General features: G+C 43.8%; 1 protein-coding gene across 14 annotated transcripts in view; it reads right to left on the bottom strand.

Annotated features, from left to right (window-relative positions):
- The window catches only part of sox5 (SRY-box transcription factor 5), a 249,891-nt gene that overhangs the window by 44,743 nt on the left and 178,946 nt on the right, over positions 1–26,202 (bottom strand). For 12 of the 14 annotated variants that reach the window (XM_084910906.1, XM_084910908.1, XM_084910915.1 and 9 more), the window contains 2 exons: positions 23,916–24,138; positions 910–996 (listed from right to left, as the gene is read on the bottom strand). In XM_084910906.1, coding sequence (XP_084767032.1) covers positions 910–996; positions 23,916–24,138 — 310 coding nt within the window. The remainder of the gene's footprint in view (positions 1–909; positions 997–23,915; positions 24,139–26,202) is intronic. The other 2 variants (XM_084910909.1, XM_084910914.1) reach the window with 1 other exon arrangement.

Here is a 26,202-nt window from a genome sequence, read left to right as displayed (position 1 = left end):
GCAAACACTTTAGTATCTCCGCAGCTCTACCTTTTCTCACAGATTCTTATGTAAGACACGCACCGGCTTAACAGACACAAACGTGCATATGTGTGCTTCCGCTGCATGCACACACATTGCTCCCCAGCTGTTGGTGTGTGGTGCGCCAAGCGGGACGCCCCTACACAGAAATGTCAGCGCGGCAGGGAGCTGGGAAAAGGAGGTTTGATCAATGGAGCCCTGCTCTCGATGGCCACGCTGCTCCGCGAGGCTCTTTGATTACATATTGGTTTGCTTCCTAATGAAGCTCAATTACTGGAGGAGAACGACGGCTTTGCCCTGGAGTTACAGGGAATAATGGCCACAGTCTCTTCTGCCTCTCTTATATCTTTTCCCCTCTCTCGCTTTCGTTCTCGTTGATTCTTGCTCCTGCATATTCACAGCACAGCTCCACTTGTTCCCTTTTTGTATCCCCTGCTGCCCTCTGTCCTACTCCGCCTGTGTCGCTCTTGGGTGTTAAAGAGGGTTGTTGTGGATAAAATGGTCGATTAGCAGTGAATTAACAGCGAGCTGCGAGACTAGCAGAGACGCCATTAACTTTTTTTTTTTTTTTTTTTTTGACGCGCTGGTCATACGCACAAGATGAAGCAGGTGTCCTAGTTTAGTTCAGGACAGATCAAGTTCATTTAGGATCACTTCATCTGAATTCAGTTCATATTAGTTCATTTCAGGTCAACTTTAACCTGAGCTGTCATCTTTACAATATGGCCCCATCACTAGATGTCATACCTACCAAGCTTTAGGTCTTTCTGCCTCATATATTTAATCTAACTCTAGATGTTTTACTCCCGCAATGGACATCGTCAGTGCCTCAATCAAGTTCACAGGGTTAAAGTCTTTAAGTTCTGGCATAATTTAGTTTTACCGTACCTTTAATTTCTCCGACGTGCCCTGAGCCCATGGCCAAAAGTTTATCCTTCCAGTCCTTTGACAACAGCCTCTCAATGCTGGGGGCCTCTGTTTAGGGGAGGATGAGGGGCGGGGGGGCAGGGGAGAGGGAGAGAGAGAGGGATTCAGATGGCTGGCCAACATGACAATAAAGCTCATTTAAAGTCCATTTGCTGTAATAAAGGCAGCAGCGGCTCAGCCTAATGGCCGCATCAGCAGGAGAGAGAGGGAGAGAAAGGCGGAAAGAGAGGAGCTGATAATCGAAAGAGAGGAAATCTGAAAAACAAAAACAAGTGAGCGAAAAAGGGAGAGAGCGAGGGAGCGCAACGCAAGATAAAGAGAGAGACAAGTGGAGGAGATGGGGGGGAGAGAGAGAGAGACGAAAAAAGAGAGGCTTTTTTCCCTCTCACCTGCTGCTAGAGAATCATTAGCCCTGTGGGCCCTGAGACAAAGAGGGCCTTAATGCACCCGCCACAATGGACACATTATCAGCTAGTGCTTTGTTTTCAACACACACACTCCACACAGACCCTTACAGGCGCACGCACACACACACACGCACGCACAAACCACTACCTAAACACACACTCGCAGACTCACTAATTACAATCAAACTATGGTAACAGTTGTGCACACAAGTACACATACAGTGAGGGGAATGGAAATGTCACACGGGTGAGTGTATACTTGGAAAGATCCAATCCTAAGATGTGTGCTCATACAAGCACCGGAAAAAAAACCAAAAACGCATACACAGATATATGGCCATGAACCTAGAGTAGTCACCCTGTTGGCTGTGATTGACGTGAACGAGGAGGAGAGAGGAGTGATCAGACAAAAGAGGGAGAAAGAAAGAGAGAGTACTTTATTTACTGGGAGCCATCTGCACTTGGGATGGGAGGCCTTCCTAAGGAGAGAGGTTTTACACTTTGAGTAGGGAGATTAACCCTATCAGCCAATGCAAACACACACACACTTGAATGTGCTCATACCGTATATGTGGCTCCACACATAGATGTATACACACTTGCAAACGCTGACAGCAGGAAAAAAGTTTGTTTGTCCCCAGATTATTTTCCTCCCCCTATAATGACAAGACTGATTTAAGAAAAGTCTTAATCTCGCTGGTATGAGACAGCCTGCATGCATAAACCCATACACATGCATACTGATGCACAAACACTCAGGTTTTCCACAGAGGAGAGAGGGGGGGATGTCCGGTGTGTTGAGTTGAACAGCTTAGTGCATCTTTTCCTCTAAAAGAGACACGAATGTACACATATCTTCCACACTCAACAACAAATCAGAGTACACAAAAAAGCAGCACTTTGCCTAAACTTCTTTCTTTCCTTCTCATCTGTCTATTTCCCTTTCTGTCCACAGTGGAGTGTTGACAAACCACCTGGAGATTTAAAGGATTTAAACGACACCCGATCACCCGCAAACCTGCACGCAAGCTCCCCTCACATAATCACACACACTCAAAAAATAGTGCACATTAATTTCTGCTTCCCTCAAGGCCTGAATCAGGTCCTTTCCTCTGGCGTGGAGACGACAACATCCATGCCCTGCTGATTACAGTGAGCACACATTTGCAAAAAACACACACCTCGGGATCAACGCTGAACTTCGAGCCAAGTCCACTTCTCACTTTTTCCTGTTCGTCTTCCCACTGTCCTTGCCCTGTTCTGTCCTTGAGTTTTCAACGCTGCCACTTAACCAGTAAGACAGCAGCCCTAGTGCTTTCACTCAGAAGCCACTGTAGCCTTCAGGGAATCGGTTCACAGCAGGATGAAGGTAGGGCGAAGAGGAGGAGCACGAGTCGATAGAGTCTTTTGCAAAAACATGCATAGAAAGAGTAGAAGAAAGAGTGTGCTCCTGTGTCCCCCGCCACCCTCTACGACAGCTGTCTCACCATCACCCCAACAGGTGCTATTAGCCCCTGGCACTGCCTCTTTCTCTCTCTCCTTATTTTTCTCTGTCTCTCACTCCCCTCCTCCCCCCCAGCCCCCTCTCCCTCAACAATGACAGAGGCTTTTAAGCCAAAGAGCTTTGACAAGTGAGAGGGAACAACAAATGGCAGTGTCGCCTGTTCTCTTTCCATTGCACTCCCTCTCCGTCTCCATCTCCTAGTTATTATTTTTATTTATTAACAGGGCTGCAGCCATTGTCCCCAGTGACAGGCTGGGGCCACTTTAACTATTAATAAAAGCCAGGAGGCTCTTTCATTGTGCGGCGGATGGCAAAATGGGAGGAAATGGGCAGGAGGAGCTGAGAGGGAGAGAAAAGAGGGGATGAGAAGGAAAGAGGGGATGGCGTGCTGTATCTTTTAGTGGGATGTTGATTGATGTGGCAAACACTAAGAGAAATGAACTTCCACTGTCACCCATGACAAACTGCAAAAATACACACACACAGAAATAGAGGTCAATAACCCACGCATACATGTGTGAATCAGTTAAAATGGTCTGTTTGAACCACAGACTGTAAAATAAAGATGGACATGGAATCTGTGACATCACTCATTGCTTTCTGGGCTTTGCATTTTGAAGCCACAATATTTGGGTGCTTGTTTTGGTATCAGAAGTAACCATATTTGGATGAGAGGGTGGCGTGCTAAGTTATTGGCTTAGACTATCCAGCTACCTCTATAAACTGTATGAATGTAATGCAATGATGTTCTGTACCACACAGTAGGCTGTGTTATTTACTGCGTAATTCCATTAAAATTCTCCAAAAACCACAAACATCACAGAGACAGCTGAGAAGATCAATTCAGTGACTCAAATTAGTGGTGGTGACACCTGACAGACAGCAACAGACAACATTTGTCTGTATTGGTTAGCTGTTGTTCGACTGTTTGCTACTGTTAGCCGGCATTAGAGAAACTTTCTTTGAAGTGGAGAAAACATAGTTAGACTCTGACGCTTGGTAAATAAAGTCTCATACGATGTGCGAATTGAATGAAACTGTTTATAAGAAGGAAAGTGTGATTTTTAGAACACTCGAGCCCAACATTAGCTATATATATATATAATGTTATATAATATGAGATATAATGTTAGCTTATAATCAACTGTTGTCGTTTAGCTGGTCCACTGTCAGTCCTCAATCCAGTTCAGGAGTTGAGGCTTGAGGTGAGGAGCCAGCTGTGTTGTCTCTTTCCTTCACATTTTCCCTTCTTCAGTGAAGAGGACCCCTTTTCAGCTTTTGTCCTGTTTTCCGTCTCTCACCCCAACCGGTCGCAGCAGATGGCCCCGCCCCTCCCTGAGCCTGGTTCTGCCGGAGGTTTCTTCCTGTTAAAAGGGAGTTTTTCCTTCCCACTGTCGCCGAAGTGCTTGCTCATAGGGGGTCATATGACTGTTGGGGTTTTCTCTGTATGTATTATTGTAGGGTCTACCTTACAATATAAAGCACCTTGAGGTGACTGTTGTTGTGATTTGGCGCTGTATAAATAAAATTAAACTGAATTGAATTGAAAAGCTGATCAAACATAGGTATGATCCTTCATATCTTGATTTTGAAGGTGCAGACATGAATACGGGTTAACTTCTCTTCACCTTTGGTGTACTACATATGAGGCCATATGAGATGGTATTTTGTTGTCCACTGTGTGTTCAAAATGACGGGGCAACATGGCACCTTCCTCAAAATGACACACACTCCTATGTATTTTTAATAGTTTATGAGATTGCTTTCAGAGATATACACATCGTATACTAATCAATGAATCTTTATTAAATAACCTCAAAAAATGACCGACTGTGCCATTTATACTTAAACTTTAAGTGAAAGGCTTTTAACCATGGGAGACTGTGGGGACTAACGTGCTTTTGGAGCCATCCTAGTGGTCACTAAAGGAACTGCAGCCCCACACTTTGTTTTTAAGCCCCAGAGGTTGCCGTTTGGTTTAGACAGCCTGAAACTGTGACCTGTCTATGCATTATCTTCTTGTTCACTAGTTCATTAGAAGCAAATCGCTTGTTTTTGTCTTCCTTCTAAAAATATATATATAAATACGTCCACGGCTGATGTTCCACAACAACAAAAACAACTTGTCCAATACAAATCGGTTCTTGAAAGACTCTTTCCACCTCGTTCAGATTCAAGGATTTATTTCCATCAGCTCAGCATATGGAAATGCACTTAATTCACTCTTCATGTTCTATAATGTTTTAAGAAGTCTTCTTTTTTTTAAATAAAATCTGCTTGACAGCTGAATGGAAACATAGCAAGAATCTACTAGTGCTAATTACGGGCCAAAAATCACATAATAAAGGAGGACAGCACAACACTTTCCATGAAAATACGAGACACTACTCCCTGTTTCTCTGACGTATGGGATGCTGAGTGTGTATGCGAGTATGTGTCTGCATATGTTGGTGTTGTGTGAGGTAAGCGGGTGGAGTCTGGTGCCCACGCACGGGTGTGGGTCGCATATTTTCAGGATTGGGTGGTGTGAGATGAGGGTGAGGGAGGATACCCCGTGAGAAAAAATAAGGTGTGAGGGGAGTTTATTGTGTTAAAAGAAAAATGAGGCAAGAGGAAGTGTTGAGATTCACGGGGCATTCACCATGCTAAGTATTTAAACTGCAGTTCTCTCCATTATTCGCTTCTTAAGTTGCTTTAAGGATGTAAATAATGTTGAAAATATCACACACACATATTCTGTATGAAAATTCTTCAGCTCCTTGTTTAAACTGTATGATGTCTGCACCGAGTAAAATACCAACACACATCATTCTAGATGTTTTTCTGCACATTTCCTTCAATTTATATTTTTTTGCCTGCAACATTTTGGCGCTTGAATCAATCAGAGAGGATTAGGCAGTTTCAAAAATCATCTTTCCTTGTTTTGTCTGTATGGTTTGGAGCGTACAGTACAAACAACTGGTGATCCCACTGTTGTATTTTCATGCGTAAGCGAATGAATTCATCCGAGGGCGACGTTCTGATTCGGATCCCGCACAGCTGAGAAGGATTCTGGGAAAAGCAGAGGGGGGAAAGCGCTGACAATAACTCTGGAATCGTCGGCTATTATTTTGGCTCATTGGCTCAAACGGAGTCAAGCTGCTGCCCTGCAGCCGAGCCAAAACAACCCCGTCCACCTGCCGAGAGACGGAGAGAGAAACAGTGTGTGTGTGTGTGTGTCTGTGCGTGTGTGTGTGTTGCAGCAAACCCCCGTCCGGCTTTTGGATCCACAGTAAGCTTTTGGTTCAGGAGCTGCTGGAGAGAGGAGAGAGAGAGAGAGCGAGGGGAGGAGACTCAACCTCAGTCCAGCTTGCTCGGACCAACCTTACGAACAATGCCATCTCTCTCTCTCTCCCTCTCTCACTTTCTATTTTTCACTCAGACGTTTTGCCCTGAGTCACCAGAAGCAGCCAGCTCTATTTTTCCTATTATCTCATATTTGTGAAGACTGGAGACCTTTAAAGGAAAAGAGAGGGGGGTGGTGGTGAGGAGGAGGAGGAGGCGGAGTGGTGTGTGTGGAAAGAGAAAGAAAGAAAAAAAGAGAGAGGCAGAGAGGGGAGGAAAAGAGAGAGTATGAGAGACAGAGAGCCCGGGTCCTCGGGTGCACAACAAAGGGGCCTCTGTGCCAGCGCCAGGCCCAGCCGGGCTCAGAGGAGGGTGGAGGATGAAGGAGGAGAACGAAGACAAGGAGGAGGAGGAGGAGGGCCCACAGGAAAGGGCCCTGGCTTGGGACCCGTGGCCGGCGCTTATATCCCGCAAAACAGGCTCCACATTGACTTGGGCCTTGGCAGCCATGAGGAGACTCCATCTACTCCTCCCCCCTCTAACCCCTTCCTCCTTCATTCTCCTCCTCCCCAACTGAGCAGGGGTCAGCTTTGAATAAGCAATTATACAAGCACTGGTGCAGTTTGTCTAAGACTGCCACCCTGAACACAGAAGTATTGAGATGGCAGGAAGAAGCAACAGAGAGGCAGCGAGTGAGGCACTAAAACGTGTGGTGACTTCTGCAGTTAAGAAAGCAAAAAAGCACACACGCACATTAGCTGGTGGTCATCACAGAGACAGAATACGCATGTCTACATGTGATCTAAAGATTAGACTATAACTAGATTAAGGTAACTCTGTGCAACAGTCATGCAAACACCTTAACAAGGTTACCCTAAACGAATCAAAGTCAAAATCACAGAAACATAACTGATTTGACCTGCTCGTCATTTTGGATTTATAGCCTTAATCAGAATTGTTTCACGATACAACAACAGATGAAATTTCTTAATGCATCTAGACATTCGAGTCAGCTATAAAACAAATCTGATTATTCCGAGCTACATAAAAGCACTAATCAAACTTTTACCTTGTATCTGGGTTACACACTGTACGAAAAAGACTTATAAGCACCGGTTTGAGGATGGAGTCAAACACACCTACACATGGATTCGTAATTAAGAACGACGTTTGATTCCAGATAGCTTCAAGCTGTAATTACCTGACTTAATGCTTCACCTAAAACAGATTTATTCCGGTATATCTATACTTACTCCAAAAAAGCAAAAAGGTTGGTTGTTACTATTTACAAAATTGTAGGTAACCCAGTCTCGCAGCAGTAAAACGCTTCAACTTTAACAGTCTTTTACATTATGGAGGTGTTCAAAGAAACTTTTGAATTTGGAATACAACTCACTTATTTACACCCTCTCGATACCGCAGCTCTTGCTTTGCACAGTCTGTCTACCCCCGACTCCCCCCTCACGCTGATGGCGCCAACACGCTCCATTACGAAATGATGATGTTGATATTTTGATGATCAATTCATGTCTGGTTGAGCTGGGCCATGTGTCTGGACACATTTTCATCGATTCCTTCTAAAGACAGTCCAATCGTTCCAAAGCAATGAGGATGGTGCCAAGATTATGGGCAGTCTCTTGTTTATTAAAAAAAGGGAAAAAAGGAAAAAGAAACAGAAACAGGGGCACTATGTTTCAGAGAGGAGATGTATCAAAAAGCTTTTTGTCCAAGCCCACCTCGCACCACCACCTCCGCAAGGTTAGCTGCTAAAAGTACCAATTACTGGCTTGTTGTTGGGGAGAACGGCGCTTGGCAACAGTTGCCGCGGTGGCCGGGCCTCTGTGTAAACACTAAAATCCCTCTCCTCCTCCTCCCTCCTTACTTTCTAACCCCCCGCCCCCCCAGTGCTCCGTTTCTCCCACTGAAGCAGAGGATCGCAGCAAGAAACAGACAGGATGTGTGTGCGTGTGTGTAGATTCAGTCCCTGGTCGGCCTCAGTGTCCGCACTGACTCTTCATTCAGAAGCTGCTCCAACTTTAGTTATTAATAAACACCCAGACCACTAGACTAGGGAGGACACCAGCACACGCAGACTCAAAGTATCTGGCATGCACTCACGCTGAACAAAATCAACTTTAGAGTTGTGAGGTTGTTTTTCACCTTTTAATGTAAGTTAGGTTTTTGGGTGAAGCGACGGGGAGGGTAGGGGGACATATGGCCCTCCCCTGAAGTGCTGTGACAATCTCAGCTGTGTTTCGGTGCGACACACCTGTTAATACAAACCGTCACACACGTTATCACTTGCCAAAACACCTGAAGTCTAACCGAGCGGGGCGCTTTATTTTAGTCTTAAGTTGTAGAAAAAGGACACGTTTTTTTTTTTTTTCTCTCGTGCTGCAAAAAGAAAAGATCGAACTCAAAACAACAGATGCAGCAGGACTTTTTTTTTGCATTCTAATATTAGGGATTGCATGGATGTATGGCAACATGTTTCCATTAAGTTCTAAGAATAGGCCGCGCCACATAAAGCGAACATTTACAAGGGTGTCAGTCAACAATTTAATAAATTGAAAATCCATTTATCTGAATGCAGAGTTCTGCCCTTCACTCCACTGCCTTTCCCTAACAGATGGTGTTGTGGGTGCTTATGTCCAATTTGATTTGAACCAAACCCTCAGCCAATTTTTACACTGGCATGAAATCTCAGCGAGCCAGATCCACACACTGGCAGTCAGAAATAGCAGCGGAGAGGGCGCGACATTGTGAAAGAACGATGAAGGGCAAAATCTGGAGCGACATTCGAGAAAGTCGCACAGAAACTTTTCCTTGTTGTTTCATTTCGCTTGTGTGTTGTTGCATTATTTTTTTTCCCTCCTTTCTTCTCTCCTCTGCGTGTTGTTTTTGTGCCGAGCCGGTGAAATTAGCGATGCTATCTTAATGCTGTGTTTTTGCGGGAGACAGAGAAACGTTCCTTTCACACACACAGACATACACACAGCATTTTCCCAATTGCCGCTGTGACCTCCATTATCATTAAATGGTGTTTGATAGGATCTAGACATTTGAATCCACTGCGGACTAATTCAGCTCAGCCCCTGATAGCCGCTGCCACCACACCTTATTAGGGACAAGCTATGGGACTGAACACCGATCCCATTTTCATTTTACTGCCTCATACTTTACAGGCTGAAGAGACCAAGTGTCAACTGAGGTACTGATAACCACCAAATACTGCCTGCTAATTGCCTGGTTAACAAACAGAGCCTCATGAGAGACTTTTGAATAGATAATAGAAGTTCACATGCAACAATGGGTCATGCTGTATTTAAAACTCAATGTATTCACTGAGGAGCCTCTGAAAAGCTGCTCTGTTGCCACATAAAAAAACCCTGCATCTTGTGACTGTGAACTTTAAAAATAAATAAAGAAATAAAGAAATACAACTAAGAAAATCTCTGTTTTACCTTTAGATTTTTTAAATGATCCAATATGTTTTCAGCCTGTTTAACAAGGGTTCAAATATGGCTCGTGATGTAATCTTTCAACTAAACTATGTAAATCGCTAAAATTAGGTTTTCAGCATCTATTAGTTACTTGCAAATTCAAATGCAATTTACCTGAAGTCTTTACTTTCATGGAAAAATCTGATTCATACCAATGAGCTGTGGCTCAACCAATCAGATAAGCCATCTAAAGAAAAAGGGGAAAAAAATCATTAAATGTGTTTCTATAAGGATGGAGTTAAATACTGGGGGCCAGTGCTCTTAACGCATGCACATCTCTCCCTGTCAAAAGCATCCTGTTAAAGTGGGCCAAGGCATGTGCACCTTGTGTGCGTGTGTGTGCATGTGTGTGTGTCACACACAGTGGCTCAGGCTGCTGTAATGGAAAATGACACTTGCAATCTGTCTCGTGGCAATAACCCCTCTTCAGTGCTCTTGTCTCCACTCCATGCACGCACACACACACACACACACACGCACGCAACACACTCGACGTCTCTGTCACTGCAGCAGCCCCGGGGCCGTCCTTGTCACTGCACAGCTTTATTGCATCACTTTAACGTGACAACAAAAGAAGACATTGTGTATTGGGCCTGCCGAGTATAGAAGGGGAATGGACCCACGCATTAACTACACAAGAGACAGACTGAGAGTGCGCGCTTCCGTGCGCGTGCACGCATACACACACACACGCAGACACACAGCAGCAGCGTTTTCTCTTGCGAGTCATGACATTTTTCGTCTGCCTGTCAAAGCAATGACAGAGAGACAGACAGAACAGCAAGACACTGCTGACACACTAATGCTGTTTTGCATGTTGGAAGCCTATTCAAACAGTGCTGAGCTGTGACTTTAACCTCTTATGTGTGTGTGCGCATGTGAGACTGATGGGTGAAGACCGTTATTTCTGATGTTATCATAGTTTGGCCCTGTGTTGGCTGTTTGATTGACAGTTGGCTTGGCTTTAGAGTGGCTTTGCTTTGCCGGACAGCGGAGGCGGGATCCGCCTATTCCAGTTAACGCGGACGCCGCTGACAAGAGCAAACAGACGCGCACACATGCGCACACACTTCTCCCTCTGTTTATGTGTCTGTTTGAGTCTTGATATCCATCTCTGTCTCTTTTTTGTCTTTCTTCTCTATGTGTGAATGTTTGTTCCATCTGTGCGCTGAACGGCTTGAGACAGAGCATGTTGTAAAGTCTTAAGAATAGCCCACATTGTCCTGTGTGCAGCTCAAAGATAGGGCGACAGACATGTGAGAACCATTAGACCAATGGCAACAACAGTCCAAACAGCAGTGGAATGTTCTGCTGACTAGCATGTGTGTGTTTGCGTGTGTGTGTGTGTGTTTGCGTGTGTGTGTGTCTGACCTGTTGGAGCCTTATGGGTCACCGTGCACCAATTACTCGGGCATGTCAACGTCGCTCCTTGTAAATCTTTTCCTATTCTCAAGTTTTCCTGGCAAGATTACGCCGCAGTTAGGCGAAGAAATAAGTTTGGTTGATGAGATGCCTCGTTGATAACAACTGATGGTTAGGTCACGTTTAGATCACTTAGCCATCTGTGGCTAGCAAATAAGAAAAGTAAAACTCACGCATTAAATGACAGAGTTGTGGGTGTCTTTGCCTTTATTTTACGAAGCAAATTACAGAGATAGACAGAAAGGAAGGGGGAAAGAGCAGGAGAAAGACCCGTAGTCAAGGTCTAGCCAGCCTGGATTTGAACCAATGCCTCTGCTGACATTTGAGCAACTTGATATAATTAAACTATAACGAGGGATGACGTAACAACAGTGAAGTAAAACAACAACCCTGTGGAGGTGACAGTGATGTCATCAGGGTTACTGTACTTCCCCTCAGTCTTTAGACTTACAATTTTTAACAAAAAGCATCAAATACAAGTTTCCAAGTCAACATTTTGGGAGCTGGAAGACAAAGTGTTTGGGAACTGAAAAGTGAACTTCTGCCGCTGCTTTAAACGTCTCCTTTCTAAAGTTGTGAGCTGTACTTGACGACCCTTTCAGACATATTCACTCTCACACTTAAATCATACAGAGCCAGCAGAAGAAAAACCTGCCTGAAACCAAGCGTTTAGAGAAGTCTGGAGCCCGAGCTTATGCCTCACGGGTATTACTTGTACAAAATGTTGACCTTATTATTTGAAACTTTGGTCTTGTTTAATATGAACATTAACCTCTATACAAGTAATATACTATAGAAGATAACAGTGTAACAGGTCTACCCACTACCAGCTGAAGTTCGAAGTGGGTTAAAACGGCTGTCAATGAATTCAAATTCAATTTACTCAAAGCCAAAATCAGATTGGAATATCTGCTACGACACTGCTTCAGCTTTTCTTTGGAAATAAACTAGAAACCAATGTTTATCAAAACATATTGTGGTTCTTTTTTTTTATTAAATCAACCCGCGCTTAATCTTATCATTCATATCTTTTTCAGAACAAGATAACTGAGTCAAGTCGGGTGCATGAACTCTATTGATAAATATCACATCACATTTATTGTAAACCATTATAAACACAACATGTTGTGTGGTACTTATTTTCTTCCTGAACATTCCTGTTTGTGTTGACCCTCTTTTCCTCCTCCTCCCACAAGACACCCATGACTCCTTGATTGGACTAATTGTCCTAACAACGTTTGGCTCGCTGGAAACTGCAGACTACAGTGGGGTATAATAACCTTGGAAATAACTTTGTTAGTGTAATTCAACAAACCAACAAAATGGACGAGGCCGTGATCGGCAGTAAAATGGGGTAAAATATGGTTCAGTTGGTGGGTTACAAAACAGCAACAAGCGTAAACTGATAATGTGAGTTTGGGAGAAAGAGTGCCAGATAAACCAGCACCACCTTAAAAACGTCTCTCTGTGTGGCTCTTCTTAAGCCACCATCACGAGACTGAACTGATAAAAAGATAAAATATGAATATATGATGTAAATTGGAAACCCAGAGAAAGAAAGGCACCAGTATCACCACTACAGGGCCAGCAACCCACCATATGACACACACAGACACACACGTGTACCTCCAGTGAGTCTGCAGTCTCTACCCACATCTGATGGAGCCATAAATAACACTGTTACTAATCGCTGATATTCACAGTTGATCATAATTTTAAATCATCATTTTACTAACAAACTTTAACAACAAGGAACCACATTATAAATTTAAGCAACTGACAGGCAGAAAATGGTTGTGAGTGTGTGTGTGTTGGCTAGTGTGTGCCAAAAAACAGGAGAAAGAACTAGAACTACAATCACATGTTAAAATCAAGCAGGTACGGATGCTTAAGGACCTCTTGAGTGCAGAATATGCACTTACAGACAACAGCAAAAAAGAAAGGAAGGAAGAAGTGTGAAGGGAAATGTGGATATCATATGTTGCTTTAGCAATGTAGTAACTAAGCTAATACAAACCAGTCTTTCTGAAGGTTTCTCATTAACTACACAAACACATATAATCAGCTGAAGAAAATGTGTTGAGATAAGAAATTGAAAGTCTAGCATTTGGATTTTGTAGCATAACATTTAAATAACTGACTGGCTACAAGCTTTAAAACATTTCAAAGTTAGTTCTTCATCAAATGTCTTTTACTTGAATGCACCGATTGTGAACATTTGGGTTGACGCCAGTATTTTTGCTGTGTTTCTATAGTTATCTATTCTCTCTTTTGTGCAGGAAAAAAACTTAAAATGAGAAAACTGACCGTGTTTCACACGATCAGAAAATTTACAGAGAGGGCAAAACTGATTTGGCAAAAGAAATTGGCAGCTGACATCACTAAATGTCATTTTATTTGCTATTATCCACCAACAAGGAAATTCAGCTGATCCATCAGAGGTTGGTTAGTACTACTTGTCTTTTATTATTATTTTTAGACAAATATCTAATTAAAACTAACTTTTGAATGACAAACTGCTTAATTTAAGATCCCGAAATGGTTGAGTGGTGTCTTTTCACTTCAAAGTAACTGTCCACAACAGGAAGACTTTTAGCATCATCATTTAGTGCGCCAAGATTTCTTCTATTAAATTAAGGGACACACAAGAGTCATATTTCCTGTCTGCTAAATGCCCGCTCCCATGGTTTACAGCCCCGAACACAACTTAAGAAAACGCTGGTAAAGTCAGTCTTTGAGTTTAGAAAATTCATCGAGCTCCACTCAGAACATTAAGTATTCTTCTTAACTGGAACCAATTTAAACCCTCACAAAAAAGCAAACGGTGTGAGTATTGCTATGGTTAAAGACAAAAAAACCCTTAAAAGATGACCGTCTAAGTGAGTCTTTAGCAACTCTGGCAGTGTATTAATGATCACTGCAGTATCTTGTCATATACTCTTTTATACTGACTGTCTGTGATGTTTTGGAAAGGCTACAGAAACACACACCTGGGTTATAGAGAAGACTGGCATACAACAGCTGATTTGCTCTGTCAGTATTACAATGAGCCAAGAGGCCAAGTGCTTGTGTGTGTGTGTGAGTGCGCGTGTGCGTGTGTGCAAGCACACTTGCATCTGAGCATGTTTGGATGTTTGAATATGTGTGTGTATGTATGTGTGTGTGTGTGTTTGTGTGTAGGTGACAACTCCAGCCCCAAACTGACTGGCATCTGGCGGTGGCAGTTGTTTTAACAGCTGAGCTGACAGCATTAATCCGAACGCACCCAAATCAAAAGGAGACAACACCTGTTCACTGCTCCTGAGCCCAGCCGAGGAAAAGATGAGGGAGGGCGGGGGGAGATGGAAGAGAGAAAGACGCGGAGCGAAGTATGAATGAAGGCAGGGAGTGAAAGAGATGGAGGGTTAGTGATTAGAAGCAGGTGGAAAGAGTGATGGGGACAAAGGGAGGTGGAAGGAGAAAGATGACGGGAACGTGGCGGAGAAGAAAAATTTAGGCATAGATAGGAGAGGGGTAAAAAGCACGGAATGAGTGAGAGAAGAGAGAGATACGAGGGAAGGATGGCATAAAAAGCAAAGGAGGGGATGGGGAGAAAATGATGAGAGCGGGCATACTGCCAGGCAATACACACACGGCACTCTTTCCCTTGAGCGAAGCGGAAAGGGGCAATGGGCCAAACAAGGAAGGAGGGGGAAAAACAGAGGGAAGGGAGGGGGAGAGGTGAAAGGATGGATCCCACAGGGAGACAGAGAGAGGGAAAAAGGTGGGGTGTGGGGTGGCAGACAGAGGAGAACAGCAGCGATCTACCCAGAAGAAAATCAGAGCTCTGACTCGAGTCGCTGATGGTGACCGCTCTGCTGGCCAAGCAGCAGGGAAAGAAAAGAATGCAGCGCAGACCCTTGCTCCTTAACATCTGGCTCAAATAAGGCCGGGGTCATGCTGCAGGGGCAGGTCGTGACCTATGCGGCTGACAACACAGACGCGGCCACTTCATCTGCAGGACCTTACCCCTTTGAGCAGCCAGCCCGGGGTTAATTAATAAAGACCTTGTGGTTTCAAAGACTGACACACTGACTGGCTGCTGGACCAGACTAGGACTGGCTTCCTGACACACTACAAGACAGATTTGTTACTCTCCGCGTGCTGAAGAACACCACCTTAATATCTGTGATATAGGAGGGAGCAGAAACGGTGGGGCTGGCTCGTGGGTGGTGACTACGTGGATAGCTGGCGTGTGGCCATTCGCTATCCCTGATGCATCATGGGAAGCTCTGACTCCTTGGTCAGGTCAAACAGCTTGGTGCATTTATCATGCATGTGTATGCAGACTTGAAAGTATGTGTATGCAGAGAATATAACTAGAGCTATGTGGTGACATCAATCCCACGCCTCCAATCAGGTTGTTAAAGCCCCTTTACATCCATGTCAGGCTTTAAATCCTGCTCTGGACGCTGCTGACATGGGCGAGAGCGGACTACAGCTCTGACGCTTTCACATCTGTGTTAGAGCTGAGATGTAAAATTGCACTAAGCAGATTGTGCTACTTTGCAACAAGCCTACATGGATTATACAGGGGAAACCGGAGTGCAGTCCCTTACACACATACTGTATACGTTACCACAATGTACAGCAAGAGATTTGGTTAATGTATGGAATAAAAAGTACAGAAAGTCTGCTAATAAGCTAATCACAGAGGATACTCACTTCTGTTTAAAATACATATTTTATATCCTACAGAAGGCTTATACATTGGCCTGAAAGTATTGATGTGCACCTGCGATAAAGGACCTCTGTATGAGTATATAGCTCAACACACTCCCTGCAGATGCACTTATGCATTCTAATTGGAAATCTTCCTTTATCTGGATGTGCCAGAATTTTCTGAAGTTAGATCATGTGATTCATGGCATCACAGTTTCATGTGAATAGCCTTTTTTTATAGTTTTGATTTTAAAGCTTTCTGGTCCTCAGGCTGTATATCAATTACACTACAAGTAAAATTCTGTTTTGGTGGAACTTTATAAGACAGATTAACTGAACATGCAAAAGGTTACTAGTGTAACACAATGATATAGTCAATGAATTATGAATTATGAGGTTTTTATCAGCACCAGCAGCACATTAAGCACATTGTTGTGCCCAGTAAGGAAATGACAGACCTGTAATTAACCGAGAAATACAAAATATAAAACAGGCAGCTCATACACTACAGCATATATGTTACTCAAGTTCTCAAAAGCATAACTTGTGAGCAATTTCCACCTATTTAAAGTCAGCTCAGTGCCTTCCTGTGCACGCACTACAAAATGTACACATTAAGAGAAGTTTGTGGAAACCTTGCAGCTAAGTGATACCTTTTTATATTTTGTTGTGGCAAAGAGTCAAGATGAAAAAAAAAAGAGAAAACTCGAGCATTTCTTTCCAAAATGCAACATCCACCTACTCACAAAGTAACTGCTGGTATGTCACTAAACTACTTAATGGAAGATTGTTGAAGTTGTTGGCTAACTTGACAATTTTTCTCACAAAGTAAAAATGTTGGAGGGCACAGTTATTTGGCCCCTTTGAAAAACTGGTTGAACTCCAAACAGCAATTGCACCACAGTGTTTCTCAGAGTGTTCTTGTTGCTTAAGTGCCTCGGTGAAAAGTTTGGAGATTTTCTGCCGCATTTCATATCCTTTTGATAAAGTAATTGAGGGACAAATGAAAGTCAGCGCACTCTGCACAAAACTCATTAATCTTGCAGCCATTTTGCAGCATAAAAACATTCCTCTGACTCTCCATGGGAATGGGAGAAAAGACCAAAAGGAAAATGAGAGAAAAAGGAAGAAAAACAACAAGTGGGTGTGCAAATGAAGAGAGTTTATGAGAAAGCTGAATAGATAAATCATGGATTCCGCTGATTTGGTCATGGGACATGATGCTGAATGGAAATTAATGGGTGAGTGCCAAAACACTGGGGCCTGTCTAATATTTGGGAGTTAGGCCTTTATGTGAGACTCACACAAATACACGCGCACAGAAGCCCAAACATGTAGCACACATGCACAATTACAATCTCACCTTGAAGAAACACACACCTCTTGCCCAACTCATCATCAGATATCAACAAACACACACACTGTACTCTAGGACAGTCAAACTGTGACTAGGTCACAGCAGCTAAGCTATGGAAGCCCCGGCTGATTCATGAAGCTCGAGCCTTTGTCCTTAACTTAATGCCACGCCGGGGGGGCAATAATACACACAGGCGCACACACACACCTTAAGAAAAACCACAGGACCCTCTCTCCTCTGTGTAAGCGCTTTTATGCTCATGTATTGGACAAAAGCTGGGGCACTGCTTTTCCCCTCAAAAACACAAACACACACACACTATTCATCTACTTAATATTGCTCATCTGGACACGGAAGAATGGCAGAAAAAGAGTTTCATCCTCAGCGATTGTCTCGTGCAACGCTGGAGAGAGAATGCAACGCTGAAAAGCGGACGCAAAACAATTCAATGAGAAAAGTGACTTGAATGCGCCTTTCATCAAGCCAACAATGGCCAGCCCCACAATAGGCCTCAGGTTCGCCCCATGACGTTGCCTGTTTCTCATGCCACAAAAGGAGAAAGAAGAAAGAACGAAAAAAAGGAAAAGAAAAAGAAATGCCAAATTGACTCGATTTGAATTGTGAGCCATGTCCATGATGATTTTTCCCCTTTCTATAACAAACCCAGCGAAGTTAACTGGCACAATGAGACTCTGATAAGTGGAGAGAACGATAAATAAAAAGGTTTGGTTTTCTTGGATAAGCAACATGAGGCATCCACTTTTTCCTGCTTCAAAGTGAGTTTTATTTCAGCAAAAGGTTGTTGTTTCTTTCTTCTTCTTCTTCTTCTTCTTCTTTTTTTTAATCTGGAGATCTTTCTAAGCAAAGAATGTTTGAATTTTTTACTACTGAGGGCTTTTTTCTTTTTCCACCAGGTCACCGAATAGGTGGTGAAGCATAAAACACAAAACACGAGTCCACATCTCCTTAGGAAAGGGTTCAAGGTAGCAGCAGTCTCATAAGCATGGTGTCAACTTCTCTTCGGCAAATGCTGTCCGTACATTTGGAGCGCTTTGATTGGCGAATGAGAAAAATCACGCCTTTTCTTGCTTTACCCCTTCATTTTTAGCGAGTTGACAAAAGCAAAAAGAAAAAAAAATCTCTTTCAACGTCCCCCCTCGGTTTGGTTTCACTTGCTTTCCTTTTTCCCAGTGCGACAAGAATAATCGCGGCAAACAATGGCTGCGAGAGTCCTGCTGCACTTCATGTTAATTTATACAACTAACTAATTACCAACAAAGGGTGGAAATCACATAAAGACGTTCAACCCGCTCCCACGCTAGGGGTGTGAACCTGCTGCTGTGTGTGTTTAGATCCATATATGTGTGTTGCAGTCTGCAAATTCCCCTCAGGGATCTCTGCTTATAAAAAAAAAAATAAAAAAAATCAAGAGGTCTGTGTGGTGACTTGCAAGGGCCGTACATGCCATTGTTGATGTTTATAGTGTGTGCATGTGTGCGAGCATGTTTGACGTAACCCCCCAGATAGCAGAGAAGAAGTAGGATTAGGCAAAGTGAGGATGAGGAGGAGGTAGAGGGGAGGTGACGCGACTGATGGACGGATGAACAAGAAACTGCCTCGATCCCTCCGCTTCTCTGCCTCCTTTTTCCCCCCCTTCCTTTCATTCTCTCTCTCCTTCTTAGGAAGAATGTATCCGCCCTTCCCATTGTCACCCATTGGAGTGTACGCAGGCGTGAGGGAGCTCCGGCCACTGTGCGCCTGTGTGGCACAATGGCCTCGCCTAAGTGCTGTCCTATAAAATGCCTCAGTGCTCTCTAAAAGCAAGCCCCGGGTACCCCTCCATGTCTTGAAAATAGATGAAGTGCTGCGTGTACATGTGCGAGCATGTGTCGGTGAGTGTGTGCTGCATGACATCTGTCACTGAGTTGGCATTTTCAGTATGGAAACCTGTGCCTTCGAGGAGCTCGGGGCGGCGAGTACGCTCAGCAGTAAAATACCGTTTCGGTTGACCTTAAGGTTGCAGGGCTGCAGACCGGCGTGCGAGGTTACAAGTGTGTGGGGACGAGTGCGTCTCTTGTTTCTGTGCACGTATGTACAAAATTAGGTGATAAAGAAGAGTGGCAAGGCTCTGACCTCAAACATGCACGCTGGCTCGCTGAAACGACAGCGTTGCCATTTACTGACCCCGACAAAGACTCTGACAGGAGAGACACATACATCAAATACAGGACAGTATTATTGCTTTTACTCTCATTCATATCGATGCCAGTAGACTCGGGTACATTTTTCTTTTATGCAAATGTTAACGGTTACTTTCAACTAGTACAAAACTCTTTCCCAAGTGGTATGAAGGAAAGGAAGTGTCACACTAAGAATCCAGTTTCCTGCAGACTTTGGTCTGAATAAAAAGCAAGGCTTTTTCTTGTTTTTCTCAAATCTTCAAATGCTAAAATGCCTAAATGTTGTTAAGTTGAACGGACAGCTCACCCCAGAATTTAATTCACATAGCTTTCCTCTGGCCTGTGGTGCTATTTATCCATGTAAACTGCTGTGGTGTGAGTTGCCCAGTTTTGGAGACATCTGCTTTCTCTTAAATGTAATGGAATGAAACAGGACTTGCCCTGAGGTGCCCAAAGCACCAAGGAAAAAAAAGTACCTATAAAAGTAAGCTACAATGTTTCTTTCTTGAAATAATAATAATACATTTTAATGATATACGTAATATAACGAGGTGGTTGCTCAAAGAACAGCTTTGAGACTTGTTATAGTGTAATCACATTCGTGTCGGGACAATTTTCATTCTAGAAAACTACACCTGGCGAAACATTGAGATGGTGTGACAGGATGTAAGCATTAATGGTGTCTCCCTCACCTGTGCTCTTTGCTTCTTTTACTGTTCATAGACTGTAAAAAGTAAATACTGTCCACATTAAACTATTTGCAACAAGATTTTTCACTTTTCTGAGTAACTGGGTCTCAGTTTTTGCAACAGAATTTAAGCTAAATACAAAGTCGAAAGTTGTATCTACCAAAAAACACATACAGCAGATTTTCTGAGCGACTTCAGGCTGGGAAGCTTTGTTTATTCCTGTAACAGCTGAAGCTAAAAAAGAAAAAAAAAAACATAAAAAAAAACAATCCCAAAGGCTATGAAGCCCCAGTGACTGGTAGCTGTAGCTGGGTAGCAGAGGGTCAACAGACGGGTCCAGAGATGGAGCTCAGCTGGCACTTAATGTGCGAGCCACTTACAGTCCATGCCGCCATGTAGTGAGACGAGGAGAGGAGAAGAGAGGAGAGAAAAGGAGAGGAGAGGAGGCTGAGTGTCTGGTGAAAGTCCAGGGCAGTGGAGGCACCACTCCAGGGGCCGAGAGGAACATCTGTGCCCCATTTAGTGATGTTACTCCTCCTTTTAATTCCCCTCATTTTTCTTTTTGCAGCTTATAACTTCTGTCTGTCTGTATGTCTGTCTGTCTGACTGGGCTAATAGGTTATCACTGGGGGTTGCTCTGTGGCGTATGGGTCACAAAAGGTTAAATGATGACTCCGAGGTAACTGTCCAGGTGTGCATGCGTGTGCTCGTGCAGCCATCTCTCTTGGGTTTCTGCACCGCGTCTCCTCTTGACCCCGAGCCTCCTGCCATGCTCTGCACTCTGCACTCATAATTCCACATAATGGCACAACGCGCACGCTCCAGCATGAGCCGCTTGCCTGACGGCCTCTCGCATCGAGTTGAACGCACAGGAACACACATGCACGCACGCTTTGTCATGGCATTTTTATCTTCGCCTTGTCACTGCTGAAGAATTTATTAAAGACAGAACGCTGTGTGTCTGTTTGTGTGTCTTTGCACATGTTTTGTAGCAGTGTGTTTGAGAGAGTGTGCGCGCGTGTGTGTGTGAGTATCTCGCGGGTAGCAGGTGGCCGTGGATTAAGACAGGAGATGAATGTAGAGAGCAGGAGAGCGGTGGAGCATGGTTGGGCCAGGCCATGGGGGACAACATGGCTAGTCATTTATTAGAGGCCAACACACACATCTTACATGTATGCAACCAAATGCAATCCTTCCCACAGCAAACACACACACTTTCTGCCACAAATACATATGCAAATGCACATGCGCAAGTATATGTGCTCCCAAAGGCTTTAACAGCACTCACACTGACCTAGTATCTACTATCTCCATTCATCTAGCCTAAGTAGAGCAGCACTAGCCACAGACACAAAACTAAATCTTTCAAACTTAAGGCATTCTTAGCGAGCGTGACTGTCTGTGTGTGTGTGTGATGTCTAAAGAGCTCAGGGCCTGCCTTCGATAAGTCAAGCCCCTCTTTCTGTTTCAAGATGTTTATCGTTTTCTGACCCATTTTGTGTCCCTGGCCCCTTGTTCACATCCCTCCTGGTGTCAATGTTCGTACACTATGAATGTGTATGTGTGTCTCATTGATCCAGCTGGAGGCTTTGTGTATGTGCGTGTGTGAAAGAGAGAGAGAGAGAGAGCAGTAATATTCCAGGCCTTTCATAATGATTAAAGCCTTCATTAAATTTTCATCCCAACCTGCTGTTTGCTGCTAATGGCCTTTGTGAGCCACACAGCCAAACAATAGCTAGCCGGGCACAGAACACAGAAAAGGGATTTCTATCTCACGTTCAATACTGCCCCTCATCGTCCCCCCCCCCCCAACTTCCTCCATTTCCCTCTGCCTCTCTTCATCTTTTCTCAGCCTCCTTTTTCTTCCTTTGCTCTCTTTTCTTTTTTCTTTAGCCTGGGTTTGTGTGTGCGTGCTGGGTCTTGAGGCGCTGGGGCCTTTTGTTAGCGCGTCTCATTTAAACATAGAGAAGCTAATGCTCCAGGTCGGTTTGGATGCTGCTCCGCTGTGGCACTGTGCTAATGGGGTCTGTGAAGACACTGGTCTTTCTCTTCTTCACTTTCCCTACCTTCACCTTCTGTCTCTTCCTTCCCCTTCTCTCACTCTCCGCTGGCTGACTCATAAAGATCCATTATTGTTGTATTTTTTCCTGTGCAGCCAGTTCACGAGGTCCAGTGAAGCAGCGAACAACCCAAAACACACCTCAATTACAGCTCAGCTCAACAAACAGTTCAGTTTTTCTCTCTTTCTTTTTTTTTTTCCTTAAAATGTGCCACAACAGGCCTCTCTATCGACTGGAATAAAAACAACCAGACAGCGAGAGCTGACCAGCAGTCTCGGCCTTTTGAAAACTCGGCAGAAAAGCCTGGAAAATAAGGTTAGTGCATCGCAGCTTGAAATGAAAGCCTGTTGATGTACTGGCAGAATACAAACACATAATGCACCTACACTTTAAAGGTAAATCCACACGGCACCACTGAGCTGTTTTTTCACCTTTTGGGTATGCTGTTATGTGAGCTTGAGGCTGCTTGGTCAGAGATGTACAAATATTAACGCATTGCAGACTTGAAAGCTGTTCTCCAGCGACCACTTCAGGCTGGGTCCAAAAGCTCGTCCATCCCCAATAGATGATAAAACACTACATAAACTACATCCACGGATCGTTCCCCCTAATTGTAACCCCTAATATGAAGGGTGCATTTCTTTTAAAACCCACCTGTTTGAATTTTTTTAAGGCTTTGCGTCCGTTTTGCTTATGGAAGCAGCTTGCTCACAAACTTGACTACACTGATAACTTAACGCTTCACTCTCGCCTAAATATCACTTTTGGCTCCAAAAACAACAAGCATACTGGAAGCCACAACGCAAAACATTCAGTCCAGAGACCAACAGGTGACATCATACCAACATCATGTCCAACTCTGACAAACTGTTTTTGTTTTTGATGGAAACTGACTCTTAATCAACTCGTCTCCCTCAATCAGGATCTATTCGGGTTAATTAGAAAGGACTTTCCTGCACAACAGGTTTTGGTAGGACCCCAACATGTTGCAGGCTCTAAGCTGCATTTCTTCGGGGTGCAGTATATCCTTTAAAGTTGACACTGACTTCTCTGTGAAGCATCCCCACCAATACAGTAACCTGTTATTTATATTAGCACATCTTCCTAAAGGGGATGGGCACCTGTTGTCACATTATCTCTTAAATGCATTTCATGGTGACTTAAGCCCCCATTTGTGGGAGCAGTGGACATTAGTGGGCTAACTTTATCTTCTCTAGACTAACTGTTTAGCCTGAGGATAAATTTGAGAGTCAAATGTGGGGGCTAATCGAGCTTAACTATGGAAGCCCTGCAGAAAAACAATGTTTGGAATCTGTATCCAACAGAACATGTTACAAAATTACTAAGAAAGGTGATAAGATGATCACTGAGCTGAGAGAATTTTTAAGTAACTGCTTCAAATTAAAGCAGGGAAACATTTGGTGATTTGTTAATCTACTAAAGTATGTTTGGAGGCCTTTCACACTCACTCCAGTGCACACTACACACACAAGCACGTGCATCCACACTCGCATCTTATTTGTCAGGTTGTGATAAATATGCAAGGCACGGTGGACAATAGGCCCAAGCAGCCAATGCTGTCTGTCTGTATGCTGGAAAAAAAACAAAGGCTCGCCTCTCATCTGAATGTGTGTGTGGGTTCAGAACAGAGGGAAAGAGTAAGAGAGAGAAAGAAAATAAGACAGAAAGAAAGAAGAAGATGATGAAGAAGAGGGAAACGACAACAGAGTGTAATAAAAGTCGGGCGCAGAGCCAGGGAGATGGTGGGGACCTGCAGATCACACATCTGGCTGTAACAAGCGTTTCCTTTCATCACTGACCTTCTGGCTCGTTTTTGATCAGCTCCTCCATCTTGCGTTGTTTCAGTGTGTCCACCACGTCTGCCAGGCTGCCCTTGCGTCTCTCGGGGGTGCCCAGGGTGCCCGCGGCCGAGCCCCCGTCGCTGCAGAGGCGCCCCCCGCCTCCGCCCTCCTCTTTGCCTGGTGAGGTAGCATTGTGCTGAGGGTAAGGACTCAGGGAGCTCCCCTTAGTGCTATCCTGCTCCTGGAGAGAGGAAAGAAGAAGAGGGGGATAGGGATTAATCAATTCTTAGTTTCAAAAAAGCGATTTTAAAGACAAACAAACAAACCGTAGAGAAAGAAAATTAAGAGGAAACGAGGGAGGAGCTGGCATAAACCCATTCATTATCTCCATCTTTCTTCCCTACTCTTGCTCCTGTTTTCTACATCTCCTGTTCTTATACCCCAAAGCAGCAACTTTCATCCCTGTCCAGTTATCTCAAGTTAGGGCATACTACTTCTCTCTCTCTCAGATCCTCTGGAATCTGCATTTGACTGACTTGGAGGTACTTGACAGAACGAGCACATGAAACAGTAAAAGACTGCACACTCTTTAAGTGTCACGCTAACTCTTCATTACAAAGCGTTCAATGGCTTCCTTTGAGGGATGTCCAATGCTACAAATTCCAAGCCCAACTTTCAGCGCTGCTTTACTTTTGTCCTAAGATTTTCAAAAATTAATGCTGAGGATGCAACTCCGTCAAATTCAGAGATAAAAAAACTCCAAAAACGGCTCTGTTGTGAGGTCAAATCATTCCCCTAAACTCATAAAGAACTGAAAGGGCAAAAAACATCATTGTAGGAGAAAAGACAATCAGCATGTCAGCAACTAATTATAACGTATACAGCTTACAGTAAAGCTCTCTTCTATTGCCAACACGTTTAGTTTAATGATGCTTGGAAGTAATGACTGTGGCTGAAAAAAAATATTTAGAAAAGTGGACTTTTGCAGAAGAACAAGTTTACCTCTTTCCACTAAACACTGTTTTTCTTATTGTTTTCTTATTATATTTAGAAATCTGTATCAACTTTCACTGCCAAATTTCTGACCACCGACAGCTCGAACGCACTTCTTTACATTTAAATAAGCGAGTCTGAGTACGGACGTTATTGTTCCCTTTCAAAACGAAAGCTCAAACATGAACAACAAGCCTCAGGACAGTAGCCGAGTGCTAAGTAACTCTTAGCATCTTAATCTGTGACCCCATAAAACCTGTGTTTGTTTCTACAGGCGCCGTTATAGACTTAACGCCGGCTCAGCCCAATTAGCGGTGACACTGAGAGTGAGGATGCCGTCAGCTTCGAGAGGGAACGCTGTTATCTCTTTGTCACATGCACAGATGGATTCATGAGGGTATATATGCTCTACATGCACAGAAGTGCGCTCCTTCTTGAACTCGCACTCAGGTGTGGTAAACTGTGCGTGTTGCTGTTTAATTACAAAAACAAATGAGTCAGTCAATCAGCCAAGCAGTCTGTCAGCTCAGCTCTTCGTGGGGTCAATGGTCCACAGGGTTAATCTTTGGCTAATCTCACTACAGTATGGGGCACGCCACCTGTGACAGCGGCACACATACACCGTACCTGTGTTTGTCTTTGTGTGGGTGTGCATCTGGGAGAGACACAGAGATGGACGGGCATGGGGAGGTGGTGATACATTCCACCTTTAATAATGACATTACAGAGCATTAAGGTGGAGATGGTTTTCTAATCATTAACTCGCAGGCTGCCGGTGGAAGTGGAACTTAATACTAAGATCACAGTCCATAGTGAAGTCATTTAGAGTCTAGACAGACTGATCTGTCTCTTTAATTTTAAAAAAAGCATTTAAATGGGACAATTTAAGAAGAGAAAAAACTCAAAACAAAGTCTCAAATTACTTTTTCTTGTCCTTTTAAGAACATAAAGCCAGGCAGAGGCTTTCAATATCGATGATGCTTTTGTTGTCGGAAGCCAAACATTGTATGAGAGGTACAGCAGACCATTATCACTTGGCATTTTTGACACTTCGCTGACTCTCTGTGTTGGGCTCTGTGTGTTTCCACACTCTGAATAAGTCAGCGCACTCAATAATTCACTCATCCTCTCCTTGGCGTTCTTGCACTTGCATTGTAACAGAGGGACAGATTGTGACAGCAATGATAAGGTTGGAACGTTTGTGTATACTGTATATGACGGGATAATGAGGTTTCAGTCAGTCGCTGCTGAGGCCGCTAACAGCCTTGTGTCACAAGTGTCTTGTGATTTTAAAAGCCCTGAAAGACTTTGC

This window comes from Perissodus microlepis, chromosome 17 (genome assembly GCF_051167445.1).
Source record: "Perissodus microlepis isolate ML-2025 ecotype Zambia chromosome 17, ASM5116744v1, whole genome shotgun sequence".
Lineage (NCBI taxonomy): Eukaryota > Metazoa > Chordata > Actinopteri > Cichliformes > Cichlidae > Perissodus > Perissodus microlepis.
This window is presented reverse-complemented; position numbering and strand designations above follow the sequence as displayed.